Below are 17,730 nucleotides of genomic sequence, written 5' to 3' on the forward strand. Positions count from 1 at the left end.
TGGTAGTAAGAGGTAAAATGAGATAGTCATTATAATTTATTATATACTTACTATCTTATGGAAACTCTGCTGAGCTCTTTATATTTAAAAATAGGTGAAATCCTCACAGTAATGTTACGAGATTGCTATTATTATCAGTGCAGAATTGGGGAAATTGAGGCTCACGGATGTCAACTAACTCACCAAGACTTGCATGAGCAAATCCGGGACTGCAGCCTAGGCCAGGTTTCCACGTCCTTGCTTATAATCACTATGAAGGACAGACTTACACACTGTCATTGGTAACTCTTACATTATTTTAATCCCTTCTTTTAAAAATAGGGTAACTGAGCAAATGATTTTTGTACAAGGTTTTCAAGTTGTAAATAGCAAACCGAAAACTATAACCTAGGTACTATTATTCCAGTACCAGAGTCTTTCTACTACCTTCCTGCCTTCCTGGATGTTTACATATAATACTGGTTTTTGCTTCCTTTTAGACACTTAGATTATTTTTATTTAATGTATGTCCTATACGTATCACTTACACATTTTCACATTTATATCTGCACAGTTAAATTAATTCATCTAGAAATTTGAAAGTTTCTAACATGCCAGTGGGCAGATTGGAAACTAGTGATATTGAATGAAAGGGCTTTTGACTGTGCAAATGAATGAACCAGGAAAGTGCAGCTGTGTTTAGAAAGAGGCTTTATAATAGTCCAGGCAGAATTTATTAGGTATTCCCTCTTAATGAGTTCCATATAATATTTTCTCTGCTAATAAGTTAAAGATCATCTGTATAGCTGACAAGCCTATAGATTCTCACTTAGATTTATATTTAAAATGCTTACATTTGTTAGTAAAGCAAGCTGATAAGATGCTCTCATTGTGTGCCTAATTCGTGTCCTAAGTAATAGATTTCTCAAATCTAGATGGCATAAGATCGAAGTCCTCAAAGAGAAGCAGACGTATGTTTACTATTGGTCAATGCCATTTTCTTCCTGCTAAATTTCCAACTCTAATAAACACTTAAAAGAACATCCATGAGAATATACAATAAACTGAGCTGAGCTTTTCAAAAGCTAAATTTATTTGCCCCTTCATCTCGTTTGCCATTTCACAACATGGTATTTCTGTTCTGTGTCAACAGTGACATAGGGCGAGGCAATGCTAATTGACTAATAAAACCCCTACTTGATGAGGTAATTGAAAAAGGACCTGTGGTTGGACTGCAATTCTTGCTGAACCAGGAGGGCTCTGCCTACTTTTGGCTGCCTTACTGGGAATGATATTAATTGAACTGTGATTGCCTCAGGCTGCAAATTGGGATTTACTGAAAATTGTTTCAAGTTATAAGATTACAATCAGATGGGATTTTTAGTTAAGAAACAAACGCTAGGTAAAATGCATGACATCATCAGCTAAGGAAAATGTGCTTTTCTACTCATTATTTCCTCAGCAATGCTAACTGGGAAATAAAATTCAAACAGCGCTTTAACATTTTCTATTACAATATTTCTGCTTTTTACAATTCATTATTTTTCTTTTAGTTAAAATCTAGCTTCAAAATTGTATGCTGTATAATAAAATGACCTTTATTTAGCTTTATTAAAGTATTTCTCCTTCATTATTCTTTAAGATGGTTCTTTTTCTTTTAGATAAATGATAGATTCAGTTTGTGCTTTCTTATGCTTTCTAATATGCATTATATTCTGATTTATATTATAGAGATTTGTACATTTAGCATATCTTTCCTTTTCACTCTATTGACTATTATTTAAGAGTGGAACTCACATTTTATTCCTCTTTACACTTTTTGGCTAACACAAAACCTTTAATGTATTAAATACTCAATAAGCATTTACTGATTTACATTTTTTTTCAGTTTAGTTTTCTACTCTTAGAAGCCTTAGCAAGAACTGTTTTGGGTGTGATACATGATATTCGATAAATTTAAGAATATTTATGGGAGTGAGAATACACTTATTTGTTGGACTACAAAAGTTCCAACTTAAGTTGAATTCATTAGTTTTCTCATTGTTCCTGCTGGTTAAAGGCAAAATAAAAATAACATGTAGGTGCATCCAGGTCACACATGTGTGTATATAAGTAGAGAGAAGCACAATGTATTTAAATATAAATATCAAGTTTATGCATATGTGAATTTATACACACTAAGAGTATAACCAACCTTGAGCATAATATTCATATTGTTCATTAATATTAATTAGAAGATAGTTTATAAAGTATTTTTACTTCATTGATGTGGTCTATCCTTTGAAAGAACTTTACATTAACTTCTGAAAATGTTAAGGCAGCTTCATGAAAAGAAAGGAAAAGTTAATGAATGATAAATTATTGATATATTGTGCAAACACATGTATTTGATTTGAAAATATAATTAAAATAAATCTGCTGATATAAAGCAAGGTGATAATATCTATCAAGAAACCCTTGCTTAAAAATTATAAAAATATTTCAAATTATTTCTCATCTCAGGCTTGCAATTTTAAACTTTATATTCACCTACTTATGTAAACTGAAACTTTCAGATGAGGATAAATTCAGTTGTTTTTAGGACAAGTTAATTTGAATACTCATATGTAATGGGAAATATTTTAACTTAATTATTTAATAGAGATAAAAACCATATCACAAAAAACACAAAGTTGAATAAAAACTTATTAGGTAAAAAGAATATTTGAATACATGATGTATGTCCGACTTAAAAGAAATAGTGAAACATAAAATTAACTATTTACCTGAAAGAAAGGAACCTGGCTGAACTTAGTGCTGTAATAACTGTTAAATGTGATACATAAAAGGTCAAAACCAGCTTAGCTGGAGTTCAAGATGTGATCAGAATGTGATAAGCAGCTGGAAAGATAAATTAAATGTTTGGTAAGAGCGAATTTTATGTTAGAGAAATTTAACTTGGTTCACTGATGTTTGACTAGGCACTAAAGATGTTTGAGAAGAATGCCATAATCATGGCTTTACTTTAAAGAAGTTAATGTCGACAATTAGGTAAAATATGTGAGATTGATTGAATCCTGTTATTTTATTTTCCCAGCCAAATTGGCAAATTGGAATAAGGTCTCTGGTTTATAGTATTTCCTTAATGTTAATTCCTTTCTATGGATACCTAGTACTAATACTGTGGTTATGACGGAATATCTTTGTTTAGGAAATATACACTTAAGTGCGTAGAGATAAAAGGACATCATATCTATGATATCTGCAATTCCATTTTAAACATTTCAGAAAAAATGTCTCTGCTTTATAGGAAGAGCAGAAGAAAGCAAGTGTGATAAAATGTAGTATTTAGAGAATGTGGACAAATGGGACACAGAAATTCTTTGTACAGTAATTTTTTGTAACCCTTTTAAACATCTGAAAGAATGTCAAAGTGTTTTTAAATATTTTATTTATTTATTTTTAGAGAAAGGGGAAGGGAAGGAGAAAGTGTGGGGGAGAAACGTCAATGTGTGCTTGCCTCTCACATGTCCCCTACTGGGGACCTGGCCTGCAGCCCAGGCATGTACCCTGACTAGGAATCAAACCAGAGACCCTCTGCTTTATAGGCCTGTGCTCATTCGACTGAGCTACACCAGCCTGGGTTCTCAAACAATTTTTAAAGAAAAGTATGTCAATGATGTAAAATAGATTACAAGATGTCTAGACTGTGAGAACTTGGGCACATAATGGTGAAAATCTACGTTAGCAGCTTTCTGGAGGGAAATTTAGGAGAACCTATTAGAGTTTGAGACGTATACATCTTTCAGTTCACCAACTCTATTTCTGGCACCTGCCTCATTGAAATAGACATTTATGTGCACAATATTTGTTACAGTACTAGTTGTATTAGAGAAAGAAATAAAAATTTTGTCTAAAAATAAGTTTCAAGCACATTCGTGCTATTGAATATATGTAGGAGGCAAAAGATACATTTATGGACATTCAATATGTCCTCTCATAGAAAGACATAAAGACATTGAATGAAACATTGCAAAACTACATGTATAGTAAAATCCACTTCTTGTTAAATTCTCCCCCCACCTTTATTTATTTATTTTTGGCACATAGCCAGATAGCCTACCAGGTCCTTTATGCAGTTCAACATACATGATGATACCAAGTTAAGACAAGTGATGTTCCAGTTTAGGTACCTCCATCTCTGTCCTTGAATCCTGATCCAGTGGCTGCCAAAGTCAGAAGGGGCTTGGGATGGGGTGGTTGGTCATGGGGAAAGCTGCAGTGGTTGGCCCAGCAGATGAGGAAGGGGAAAGTTTCACTTCACTATCCGAATGGCCTCTTTGCCCTCCAACATATGGTCTTTACCCACTTGTTAAGGATTCTGTTTCAAAAAGCAACCCTGGACCAGAGCCCATTTAAAATTACATAGAGGTTGTAAATGCCTAGAGCCAGCTCTGGATGGACACAAGGCAGTGGTGACCTCTGGGGAAGAGAGAGAAGAGTTTGAAGTCAGAAGGCTATTTCAACAACTTCAAGTGCTTACTTTAAATGCATGTTTGTTTTATAATATCTGAAGATATTCGTGTATTACTTGTGCAATTAAAACATAAATATCATAATGTTAGTTCAAAAATAGAGTTATAGTGCAGTGAGATCTTACATTGCTGTAATGGTCTGATTAAGAATGGGAAACTGCATGAGGGTGGTGTCTGCAGAAATAGAAGGTGGAAGGTGTAAGAGACACAGTCTATAGTACATGGTACTTGGCAGGATGTACAGTGTGAGAAAGGAAGAAAGTTTTAATGTGTGACTGTAATGCTGATGGCTTTAACAGAATTAGAAAATAAGAGAACCTGCTGATTTATGAGAACACAATTTTTATTTTAGAGACACTGAATTTGACATACTGATATCCAAGTTGATATACTGCAAAACTTCTAGAAAGGCATAGTGTTTCAAGTACACATTAAAACCACCTCGTGGCTAAGTGACTAAATGCTTGAGATAACAGTTATGAAGCAATAGTTAGTGGATGCTGATTGTACTTCTTTGTTATGACCAGTGTCTAATATTCCCTTTGTAGTTATATATACATACTTAGTCCTGGGATAGCTACTTATATCTACTTAGGTATCAAAATTTGTCTTAAAAGGCCAATATTATACAATGTTATATTAAAGAAAACAATTCATTCACATTATTTTGAATGAATAAATTCTTACATAATGAGACCAGTTTTCCACTTGGTATATTTCCCACTTGAAACTCTACCTAACTCAGACTCCCTAAAATAAGTAAGATTTGCAAGTATAAAGAAGATATATGCACATATAATTATTGTAAATAAAATAATTTAAATGGTTTACATCCTGTTGAAGACCTTTTCTTTTCTACCAGTACCATTACCATATTATTGCCTGGGTTCTTATAGCATATTCAAGTCCATCAAAAGGGTTGCTTGTACGATTTTAAAAACTATTCAAATAGCTAAGTTTTCATAACTAGGAGGTGCTGAAGAACTACAGAGGGTTAGCTTACATCCCATTTTTTTAAAATTTAGTAATCAGTGAGAATCTTTTTATTATTTTGTAAAAAATATTTATTGAATTTACTGAGTTGACATTGGTTAATAAAATTGTTTGGGTATTTAGTTGTAAAATTCTATAAGACATCATCTGTGTATTGTATCGAGAGTTAACCCTCCCCCCCAAGTCAAGTCTCCTTCATCAAAAATTTTCACCCTTTATCCTCTTCTACCTTTCCACGACCCCTTTCCCCTCTGGTCATAGCCATACTTTTGTCTGGGCCTTAGAGTTATTTTCTTTGCTTAATCCTTTCTCCTTTTTCACCCAGCTCCCCAAACTTCCTCTCTCTGACGGCTGTAAATCTGTACTCTGTACCCGTGAGTCTGTTTCTATTCTGTTTATCAGATTTCACATGTAGGCGACTGGCTTATTTCATTTAGCAGAATACTTTCCAGGCCCATTCATGCTGTTAAAAAAGATAAGATTTTCTTCCTTTTTTAGGTCCAAGTGGTATTCCATCGTGTAAACGTACCACAGTTTTTTTATTCACTCATCTACTAATGGGCACTTGGGCTGCTTCCCAATCTTGGCTTTTGCAAGGCTAGCTTTTCAAACTGGAGGAGAAATAGAGTTTCCCAGACAAGAACAAGCTAGAGAAGTTTGTTACCACCAAACCAGTGTTATAAGAAATGTTAAAGGGTCTTCTTTAAGAAGAAGAAAAAATAGTAAAAGAACACAGTTAGAAGAACAATATGTCAATAATTACTTACTTGTCAATAATTACTCTAAATGTAAATGGCTTTCAGGGATGTCCAACCTTTTGGCATCTCTGGGCCACACTGGAAAAAAAGAGTTGCCTTGGCCACACATTAAATACATTGCTACATATAATCACAAACAATCTCAATGTTTTAAATAAATGTATAATCTCGCATTGGGCCGCATTCACAGCCATCCTGGGCCGCACATAACCATGGACTGCAGCTTGGACACACCTGGGCCAAATGCTCCAATCAAAGGACATAATGTAGTGAATACATAGGAAAATAAGACCCATATAAATGCTGTCTACAATTGTAGAGACCCACCTTAGACTGAAAGACACACACAGACCAAAAGTAAAGGGGTAGAAAAAGATATTTCATGAAAAAGGAAATAAAAAAGTGGGTTATCAATACGTAAATCTGACAAAATAGACTTTAAAACAAATGTTAAGAGACAAAGAAGGACACCACATAATGATAAAGGGAACAATCCAACAAGAGGATATAACTGTTTAGTAAACATTTATGTACTCAACAGAGGAACACCTAAATATGTAAAGCAAATCTTGAAGGACATAAAGAAAGATACTGAAAGAAATGCAGTCATAGTAGGGGATTTTAACACCCCATTGACTTCATTGGATAGGTGTTACAGGCAGAAAATCAACAAGGACACAGCAGCCTTAAATGACACACCAGATCAAATGAATTTAATTGATATATTCAGAGTGTTTCACCTCAAAGCAGCAGGATATACATTCTTTTCACATGCACATGAAAAGTTTTCTTGGACAGACCACATGTTAGGCCACAAAATGATTCAATAAATTTAAAAAGAGTAAATCATATCAAGCACTTTCTCTGATCACAATGCTATAAAACTAGAAATCAATCACAAGAATAAAAACTGAAAAACACACAAAGATATAGAGGCTAAATAACATGTTACTAAATAATGAGTGGACGAAAAATGAGATCAAGGAAGGAACCAAAAGATACTTAGAAGAAAATGAAAAGGAGACACAACAACCCAAAATAAAAAGGACAGGGTGAAAACCTACAGACCTACCTCAAGAAACAAGAAACTCGAATAAACAATCTAACTTTACACTCAAAGTGACAAGAAAAAGAACAAAAGACAAAAATCCAAAGGAGTAGAAGAAAGGAAGTAAGAAAGATCAGAGCAGAAGTAAACAAAATAGAGCCTAAAAAACAACACAAAATATCAGTGAAGCCAAGAGCTTGTTCTTTGAGAAGATAAACAATACTGACAAGTCTTTAACCAAACTCAAGAGGAAAAAAGGAACCAAATAAGTAAAATGAGAAATAAAAGAGAGCTAACAACTGACACCAAAAAAATGAAAAGAATTGTAAAAAAATATTAAGAACTATATACCATCCTTTAAAAAGTAATGTCTTCAATAGAATAGCATTAAATTACATGTCAAAATTTGCATAAACAATATTTAAATACATGTAAATACAATATTTAAATTATTGAACTGGTCATACAAATCTCAGCTGCAATAAAACTCTTCAAATAATGTAAATCTATTTGGTCTCATGTTTATGTCATGTGAATTACTGATAGCTCTAATTTCTGCTATGGAATAATAAAAAAAGTACATTGGCTGTGATATTACCAGGAAATGGAGGTCTTAGAGAACATAAAGTGCCTATTTTCAGGTTGGAACATGATAAAAGTAACTACATTTAAGTAGTCTAGACTTTTAGCAAGAAAGAAAATACAAATAGAACATAAACAAAGAGATTTACTTAATCTTCAAATATGTTGTGACAAATCAAAAAATATTTAAATGCAGAAATTTAAAAATATTTAATGCAGAATATTTAAAAAAGAAAACATTTTACTTTTGCCTAAAATATTTAAGCATTTTAATAAAATAAAGAAGTTAAAGTACTTAAATTATTATGGGCTTTAACCCCTCTCCTGCAATACAAGTTACTTCTAGTAATAGAGTATTTTCCTTCTGGTTTCTTAAAAATGATGTGAAATCACACATCCTTTACTATATTTCTATTTAAAATATTTACCACTCTTTGTAAGGCACAATGATTGGGTATACTCTGTATCAGCAAAGTAAAGTCCATGAAAATATATTTAGGTTTTATGTGGATTAAACATAATTTCTTTTATCAGAAATATTTAATCAATATATCTGCATTTTTAGTTTATCAGAAGCCAGAATTCAGTATGTCTTTATATTAATCCAGATTTCTTTTTGCTTCAAAATTGATTGCTGTGTTTTATCATCTGGCATTTTGACAACACAGGCACTCTTTAAAATGAGTTGATTTTAAAAATTAGTAAATTTTTTAACTTTATTTGTCCACAGAGCCCATGTAATTATAGCCGATATACTTCTACTTACAAAGTTTAAACGATATGTATTATAATTTTGCTTAATCTGTGATAATACCTACTAAAATTATACAAGAATAAGATGGCTTTCTCTGAAGGTTACAGGGAAGGGCATGTGAAACACTACATTAGAACGGCGATCGTAACAGGATTCGGCGTGCACGTGACTATCATCGGTATTATCTGAAATACTTGCAGTTTATGCTAACTGAAGGGAATTGTTTGAATTTTATTTTATGTAGTATGCTTATCCTTCATTTATTCCTAAAGCAATATGTTTGCTATACATATATACATCATTATTTAGCACATATGTAACAAGACCATGCTGCCATTCAAGATGAAGGTGCCACATGTTTAGTTTGTTGGTTGGTTTGTTTTTTACAATCAAATGGCATCCAAAATGCAATATATTGCTATGAAAATGCAAAAATTTTCACAGGTTGGCATTTATGAATGAGGTTGGTAACAATGAAATGGGATTTTATTTTATACCAATGGAAATGATTTATCATAAATATATAGACCAATATATAACATTGAAGAACAGGAAGCAGAATGGAAACAATGCTCTTGCATAAAGATCAATTCTCTTTGCTGCTGTAGGAATAACGGGTTTGGCGGGGGGCGGCTTCTTGTTGCTCTTTGCCTGAGATTTCCCAAGTCCATTGTTGACTTCAATAGGTTTTCCATAGCAGTCATAATTGGATAATTCAAAATCTCTGGGTAAGCTTCCAACAATGCTGAAGTCATTAGATCTCAGGTCAGACTTAGAAGTACAAACTTTTTTGCACCTTGTCTCACCAACCTGGAAGGAAAAATTAAACACAGAATGTATCTAGAATTTTCTATTTATACAAAAAAAAACCCCACATCTCTTCAAAAGGATATTTTAGAAATCAGATATAATAGTCATCTGACAAAACCATCAGACTGCCCGAACTTTAAACTCTAAAATGCAGCCTGTATAATAAGGCTTATGTCATGGAATGAATATTAAATAGGTTGTTTTATGTTAAGGTATCAAAATGCAAATAAACATTCATTTTAGCTGTTCCCAGGCTTGTGAGTCTTCAACTGAAAGACCAATAAGTACACATCCAGCATTTAACCACACCATAGATCATAGTCCTCCAATACATGGCTTACAGAAACCTCCGGGTGCTCCTAACCTTTGACTTCCCTGCGGACCCTGTTTCCAAATGGGGTGGTTTACAAATGACCAAGGTACTTACCAACCCAATGGGATAGATTGCTGTCTCTAAACCACACTCACAAAAACTAAAAGGTGGTCACAATTATCGTGAACCAAAGATTGGCTAGTGAAAGGTGTTCCTAACGTGGACTGAAGTTGAATAGCCAACCTCTTAGAAAATCAAAAGGAATTGTGTATATTTCAGCCAGATTGTATTCTATAGACATTAGTCTGTTAATAATGAGTTATTAAATTGAAATTCACTCCCAATATATACACGACTTTGAGATATCATTCACAGATAAATGGATAGATAGATGATGGATAGATAATTTCCAGGCCTTCCAATAAATTCCCCAATTTGAAATTTTAAATGGCCATTTTCAGCAAGCAGTGTGCCATCCAAGCTCCCTCACTATGCACACACACCCACACTCACACTCATAGCCTTTCCTATAAGTGTTCCAGACAGAAGACCACATGTAAAGCTCCAGCTTGTCAGGGCTGTGTGAGGAATGTGTAATTCTCAGCATGTGTCAGTGAATTTCTGTATAGAGTACATCATCGCCCTGATTGGAAGGGAAGTTGAGAACAGACTACATACCAAATCTTTGCATCATCCTCAAGCTATCAAAGAATCTTCAAAGTCTGGAACACTGTGGGTATCCCAGTCTTTTTCTATTTTTCTCCACTCTGAAAGCTTTCAGTGCACTAACTCTGCTTTAGAATCCACTCATGAAAATAAAGAACTCTAGTTTTAGACTTAAAAAGCATGACTTCTTATTATTTTGATTTTTGTTTTACACATAAAAGGTCAAATGCATTTATGACAGAAATGCATTTACAATAAATCATATTTTATATGTAGCTTTAGGCGTGGTTTTAGTTGTAAACAACCAAACAAGAAGTCAAATTTGTATGACATTATAACTCATCACACACAAATACTTGAAATTTTCTAATCTGTTTTATTTACTTAAACAGATTCTTAGATTCTGCTGGCAATTTTAATGATGTTAGAATTTTATCTACCATATAATCTACTCAAATGTTGGTATAGAATGTTTACTTAGAGAGATTATTTAAATATAGTAAACATGTCAGTAAGAGAAGAATAATTTCTTCAATGAAAAATAATGTAAATGTACTCCAAGAGCTTCAATTTGGTTATACTAAATTTATAACCATTTATTTTATTAAAACCTTTTCCTGGGAGGTAGTTGAAGATTTCTGTACTCCAGTAGGATTGCATGTGTGTGTGTATGTGTGTGTGTGTGTTGGTGGAGAGAATTTCTGCTACAGAAGTGATTTTTAATGCCCTGACTCAAGTAAGTAAAGTTTAAGATTAAGTTTCTACTGGGAAGTCCTCAGGTTCCTTAAATAGCTCATGATTCATTAACTAATTGGCTGGTCTCATCTTGCCCCATTCATCAGAGATTTGACAGAGACAACTTTCTCTTTTAGTTACTCTCTCCACATAAGTATTGTATCATCTATGTACAGGAAAGTACAAAAGAGTTTACAATATAAATACTATTTTAAAGAATTATAATACCACATGAAGAGGGATTAAATAAACTGCTTATACGTAAAACAGTAATTCTACTTAACACATTCTTAAAAGTGATCTTGGTTATATTAATCTCTAATTTATGATTTCTCATTTTTCTTCATATGAATATATGTCTCATTTTCATATAAACTTGTCACTTCTCAAAATTGCTAAATGAGGTAGTATAATAATGAAACTGTCAAAAATGTTGAAAAGTAATGCAGACAAAAAACCACCTAACACTTCAAATTTTAACCTCTGAGCTTTTCCTTCTAGTCCTTTTCAGTATGCATCCACACACATTCAAAAGCAAACCACCTTGTATGATATCTCTTCAACAGAAGGCTTAGGCATGATTTCAGTGTGATAGTGGTATTTCTACAGAAGGGAAAAATATGCTCAGAAATGAATAAATGCTATATATTATACAAAATTTAAATCAATCCTTAATTTTAAAAATGTACTATTCCCATAAAGAAAGAACTATCTCATTCATGTGTGACCAGTAGCTTTTATTATTTAACTTATTCAAATTCATAGGCATGGATTTTTGTCTTTTTTTTTATTTAGTTATTTTTCAAGTACAGTTTTCTGTCTATTTCTCCCATCCCAGCCCCCCCACCCCGTGCTCCCCACCTCCCTCCCATTTCCTCCCCCCCAGTCCTCATCCCTGTGTCTTTCATACTTGTTCCTCAAAATCCCTCCCCTTTTCCCCCCTTAAATTCCCTTCCCTCTCCCCTCTGGTCACTGCCCACTTGTTCTCTATCTCAGTGTCTTCAAAATAGCTTTGCCATAAATGGCACGTGCTGCAGACTAGGTGTTGAGATGATGATGATATGACAGCAGTAGGTCCTCAATGGTACTTATTCAATGAAAAAGGAATACGTGAATGAACAAATTAGTAACCAAAGTATTGGAATGGCTGAGGAAATACAAAAGTTAGGGAGGGAAAACCTAGGCAATTATAAATGTATAATAGTATATTTTTATATGTAGCTGAAATGATGAAAACTTCTTACTAAAAGCTAGGGTAAATTATCATTATCTTTCTTAAATTTTTTATCATTGCTTTACTTAGCAAAAATAATATTATTTTAAAATCAGCATTGTATTTTTCTACAACCCAAATTTTATTATGCTTACATTAATTAATACTGTATCTATTTAAAAATAAATGACATATGATCGGATTGAAATTACTCAGCAAAAGGTTATGTCCTAAAAGTAAAATATACTGGAACAAATATATTTTGAAACCAAAAATATAACTAATTTTTTCACAGGAAAACCACTAAATTAAAAGGCAACATTTTTATACTTCCTCTTTATACTTTCTTTCATTTGTCAGTGTGCAACCATCTTACAAATTTATTGTGCCTACATATTTACTGTAAGTTTGATGTGACATTAGAGCTATTTCTGGATATGTATTCTCATTTTGGAGTCTCAGGATACAAATATTACATAGTTATATAGTCTTCATTTTGGCTATTGCATTTTGGCCTGTAAGAAGTAAGAGTAATCTATATTTATTTCTGGATATTAAAATTTCTAGTCAATGTTTAAAATCCCTAAGCATCACTTAGGGATGGCATTGCAAAAATGGCATTGCAACTCCAGAATCCAGACAGGTGTATTTCTATTAGCAACTGAAAACACAGAGAATTAAAATATATAGAAGTTCCTAAAGATGTTGAATTTCTATTCATTGGGTAATTATTTCAATGCTGGAAAGGTGAATTTAGATAATTTAATCTAATATTCTGGATCCTATTTATTCTTCATATTTACGTTCACAAATAATCTCCATATGTTCTCCAGTACTCTGAAAATCTGGTTCTCTTATGTCTCCTTCCCTCCATACCCCACTTCACGGAATGTATTAAGCTCATCTGCACATTGGTGTTGTGTGTTGCTGGAGAATTTCTGCAGTTACTGAGGCCCCACCACACACCAGAGAGTGGAGCTGAGTGTGGCACTACTGGAAATCTACAGAACATCTTTGCTTTGGTCTCCTCATCTCTTCCCCAGGGTTCGAGTTAGAGGGATGGAGGATTAAATGGTGGGAAACATGAGGAAGTGGTAAAAGATTGTGAGATGTAAATGGAGAGGCTCGATATGGCATGTAGAAGACTTCTTTAAAGCACAAGAGTTCTGCATTAATGAAAATTTTATACTTATTCTTCATAAAGTGGGTCAGGGTATTAAAGAGTTATAAGGTCTAAAGAAAACTCCTGCAAGTTTACAACTAAGAATTTGCAGAAGTTTTGGCTACAGGCTTAGAATATGAGTTTAATGTCTTGACAACAAGAAAGAAGAAAATCTATAGGCAGCACCACATGGGAACTGTTTGTGCTCGTGTACCTGAAGATACGTATGCCATGAACTTGTCCAATTAAGTAAGAGGAGTAGTCAGCAGACTCATAGGGTAGTATGGGGCTGGGACATACTCAGAGGAAGCAAGATTTTTCCAGGTTATAGGATGCTATGGACCTCTTAGTCTCTTGGGGAATATACCATGGAAAGCTCAATAGAAATGATTACCTCATTTATTAGTCTTCATAACCAGAGTTCATCAACAGAGGCACTTGGGGGAGAGTGGACAGCTATCCCTAATCAGTGCAGCAGCCTGTTGCTCCAGTATGTATCAATACCTGAATTTATAAACATTGCCCACTATTCTTAGACCTATGACCAAGCACAAGACAATGTGAGGGGTTAAACCTGTCCAATTCTTCTCCAGGCAACTCAATGTTGGATAGGGCAGATCCAAAACTATAGGCATAGTTTCCCTATGGGCCAGGCATCCAAGGAGTAAGTAACCTGCCTGTCACATTCTGTGTAAAACTCTCTAACCCGACAGGGAATATGTAGGGCGTTTAATCAAGAGCATGCTCCTCTAAGCCTTCACTGTTGGTACAAGGTCAGTGCTTCCCCAAGAGTCCTCCGGCCTTTCCCTAAGGCTTATCCAATGAGGCACAGTAAGGAGGTCTGCAGTTCTGGCAAGACCTCCACATGGATGGTGTCCAACACAGCAGAAGGATATCATTAAACTCAGTGAAAAGTCCTGAAGAAACTTGGTGTTGATTTTTTCTTAATTAGTATGTGATCTAAGTGTTTTCTAAAAAGTATGCTGTGATTAGTTCCTTTCCATTTATGAGTGGAGAATGAGTGAATACCAATTCTATCAAACCTTTACACCCACAGAAGGTAGCTCTCCTGACACTACAGAGAACCATGCCGGGCGGGGGGGGGGGAGTAGAATAGTTTCATTGGAGAATTTCATTCTTACCTGCAAAGTGCTAATGTGAACCGGAGTCCCTGTACCATTCACGGTATTCTTTTTAGCCACATTTCCACCTTTTCCATCTGCTTGCTCAGCTTTAGCAATCCTGGCTTTTTCTGCCTCCACGCGTTTTGGGTTATTCAGCATCACCTGGACAACCGCGTACTCCACAAGGGAAGCAAACCCAAAGAGCAGACAAGCAATGAGCCAAACGTCTAGAGCCTTCACGTAGGACACCTTGGGCAGTTCAGCAGCAAGTGTGGTACACTCAGAGGCCAAGCTGAGTACTGAAAAGATACCTACAGAAACAGCAGTGGGAATTAAAGTCGCTAGTTAGCCCTATGAAAAAATACCCTGCAATCGTTACTCTTTGACTAAATCCCTCTCCAGTACCCTCCAAAAACCCATGAACCCATCTGATCCCTTTAAAGCACAAAGAGTAGAAGAGATAATATTTACATACTTTTAATGGAAGCATTATTAAAAGTTACTGGGGATGTTTGCAAGTTCTCAGCATTTTAAATAAAGAAGTATAAATTTAAACAGGTATAAAAACACATTTTGGAGCTGTTTTAAATATTAAAGCCATCTAAAATTATTCTATAGTATCTCTGAAGAAGCCACACAGGTTAGTTCATGTTTCAGCATTCTTTTCGGCAGCCATAGAGTTGAATTTTATCCCATGAACAACTAAATCAGAACAAGAACATATAAAGCAATTTTCTGATAAGGGTCACAATTTAAAAATATAATAGAAAAGACAAAGTAGAGAACATCCCTGGTTATTTCAAGGAAAACAAATGGTTCCGGTTTTCAAGGAAACGGTAAAATTCTGCTACATGTAATATTAACAGCACAAGGAAAGCTAGCTCCAAAGTACCTCTGGGAGCCTGTCATTTCAACTAACACAGGCGTGGACAAAAGTAGGCTTACAGTTGTTCACATGGAAAAAGACATGCAGGTTGTGATTATTACAATAGCTATACTAACTCAAAAGAATGTCACAGTAGCAAAAAAAAATCCTACTTTTCCCACCCTTTATTGCATAAGAGTAAGACATTCCTAAAAAAGCAAAAAAAATTTTTTTTACTATTTGGGGAAATGCATAATATTCTCAACAAATCTAAAAATTTAAGTCTAGTTTTGGGTATTTTATTCCCAGAACATTATACTACATAGTTAATTCTCATTCTCTAAGTCAGGGATGTCAAACTCATTTTCACCTGGGGCCAGACACATCAGCCTCGTGGTTGCCTTCAAAGGGCCGAATGTGATTTTAGGGCTGTATACATGTAACTACTCCTTAACTAGGGCCAAGGAGCTCTACATTCAGCCTTTTGAAGGCAACTGAGAGGCTGATGTGGCCCCTGGTGAAAATGAGTTTGACCCCCGCGCTCTAATTAATATATCAGTTGTCAGTGTCTTCAATACAGATCCATAACCCTTAGAATACAATTCCCCACCTTTTTTGGTTATTAAAATACAGACTTGGTCTTTGTCATTTTCATTAGATGTAAGCTACCAATTTTCTTATTCAGACAAAGTTGTCATTTTCATTGCTTCTTTCCCAGTTTCCTTGTTTCTAAACTCTGTATGTCATTTAATTCTTCCTATAAGTCAGGAGGGAGGTTGGCAGGAGGCCTTTCTGATGGACGAAAAAATGAAATGCTACGAGCAGTCAGTCACTGAGATGTCAGATAATTCCCATTTTCACCCACGTAAGTTCCAGGTGATGTTCAGATCACACACACACACACACACACACACACGGAGTAACGAAAAATGTTTAAAAACACTCCAGACAACCAAAACTTGTTACAGTGTCCTTATTTTGAAGTTCATTCATTTAACCTATAAGAAGGGTTTCTATAGCAACACAATTTTCAAGTCTGTCTAAGGTGTTTCTATGTCACAGAGCATGAAAAACAACAAATTGCCAAGTGTGGATAGCCAGCCCTCACCCTCTCCAGCCACTGTTGATGATGCAGCACATCATAACTGATGTGTAGGGAAATGATGCATAGTCATTTCTGAAGGAATTATAGTTTATATCCTCTGATTATAAGAGCATGAGAGTATGAAATATTACTTAGATGGTTTGCATTAAAATGATTGTTTCTAAGTCTGTCAGTATTGGCGACTTTCGAGTTTGATTATCTGTGAATATCACAGAAAATACACCAAAGACACAAAAAGAAAAAAAAACTTAGTTTAACTGCAGAGGGTGCAAATAATGAGAAAATCTAGTTTAATGCCAAGTTTTGAAGGAAGTAAAAAATAAAAGGAAAAAAAAGGTTGCCATCAATTCCCAAACTCATTATTTCAAAACACTTGGTCATACACTTAGTTACACAAAGAGAGAAGCACGGAGCACTTTACCCAGCGGCACTCGGGCAGCACTTGCGTCCGGGTTGATCCAGAAGGAAAGCCAGGACAGAACCACGATCAGCAGGGTCGGCGCGTAGACACCCATCATGTAGAACCCGACCTGTCTCCTGAGGGTGAAGATGACTTCCACACACGTGTAGTACCCTTTCCAAAACAAACATGGAAAGTGTGAGGTTCTCACCCACATACAACATCACAATCAATAAGGGACCTATAAGTCACTTTTATTTGCAATTTCACAAAGCAAACTCCACCAAAAGAAGTTTTTTTTCTATAAATATATGACATTGATGTGATGGAAGAGGATGACATTATGGATGTCAGGGTTCACCTGACCTCACACAACTTCATTATGACATTGAGAAATAGATACCACATGTGGCTGCACTAGTGCCCGTCTTGGCTTTTACGCTTTTGTTCAGAGAATCTGCAATGGACTTGGAATTGTCATTACCCACGGCTACTCTCCAAGTCAATGGTCCAAAAAGGAATTCTACAGGGGGCAGGGAATCAAAGCGGGGCATGTCCAAAAGGAACACTCCTGGGCTGTGCATGGTCATATTAATTTCTCAGCCACGTATACTACTCCTTACCTAGGAAGGATGGCCATCTCCAGTGACTTATGTGCATATTTAAGCCTTACAAAGTAAAGTATTGGAAGTAAACATTAGCAAGAATA

The 17,730-nt window shown here is 34.9% G+C and overlaps 1 protein-coding gene across 1 annotated transcript in view; it reads right to left on the reverse strand.

Moving 5' to 3' along the window:
* Positions 1-7,669: 7,669 nt before the first annotated feature.
* Positions 7,670-17,730, reverse strand: part of GLRB (glycine receptor beta) — a 50,794-nt gene continuing 40,733 nt past the window's right edge. The window contains exons 8-10 of the mRNA XM_037125728.2: positions 17,043-17,195; positions 14,670-14,962; positions 7,670-9,438 (exon numbers count right to left, since the gene is read on the reverse strand). Coding sequence (XP_036981623.1) covers positions 9,142-9,438; positions 14,670-14,962; positions 17,043-17,195 — 743 coding nt within the window. The 3' untranslated portion in view covers positions 7,670-9,141. The remainder of the gene's footprint in view (positions 9,439-14,669; positions 14,963-17,042; positions 17,196-17,730) is intronic.

The sequence above is a fragment of the Artibeus jamaicensis genome, unplaced genomic scaffold (genome assembly GCF_021234435.1).
Source record: "Artibeus jamaicensis isolate MK-2021 breed Jamaican fruit bat unplaced genomic scaffold, CSHL_Jam_final scaffold_537, whole genome shotgun sequence".
Lineage (NCBI taxonomy): Eukaryota > Metazoa > Chordata > Mammalia > Chiroptera > Phyllostomidae > Artibeus > Artibeus jamaicensis.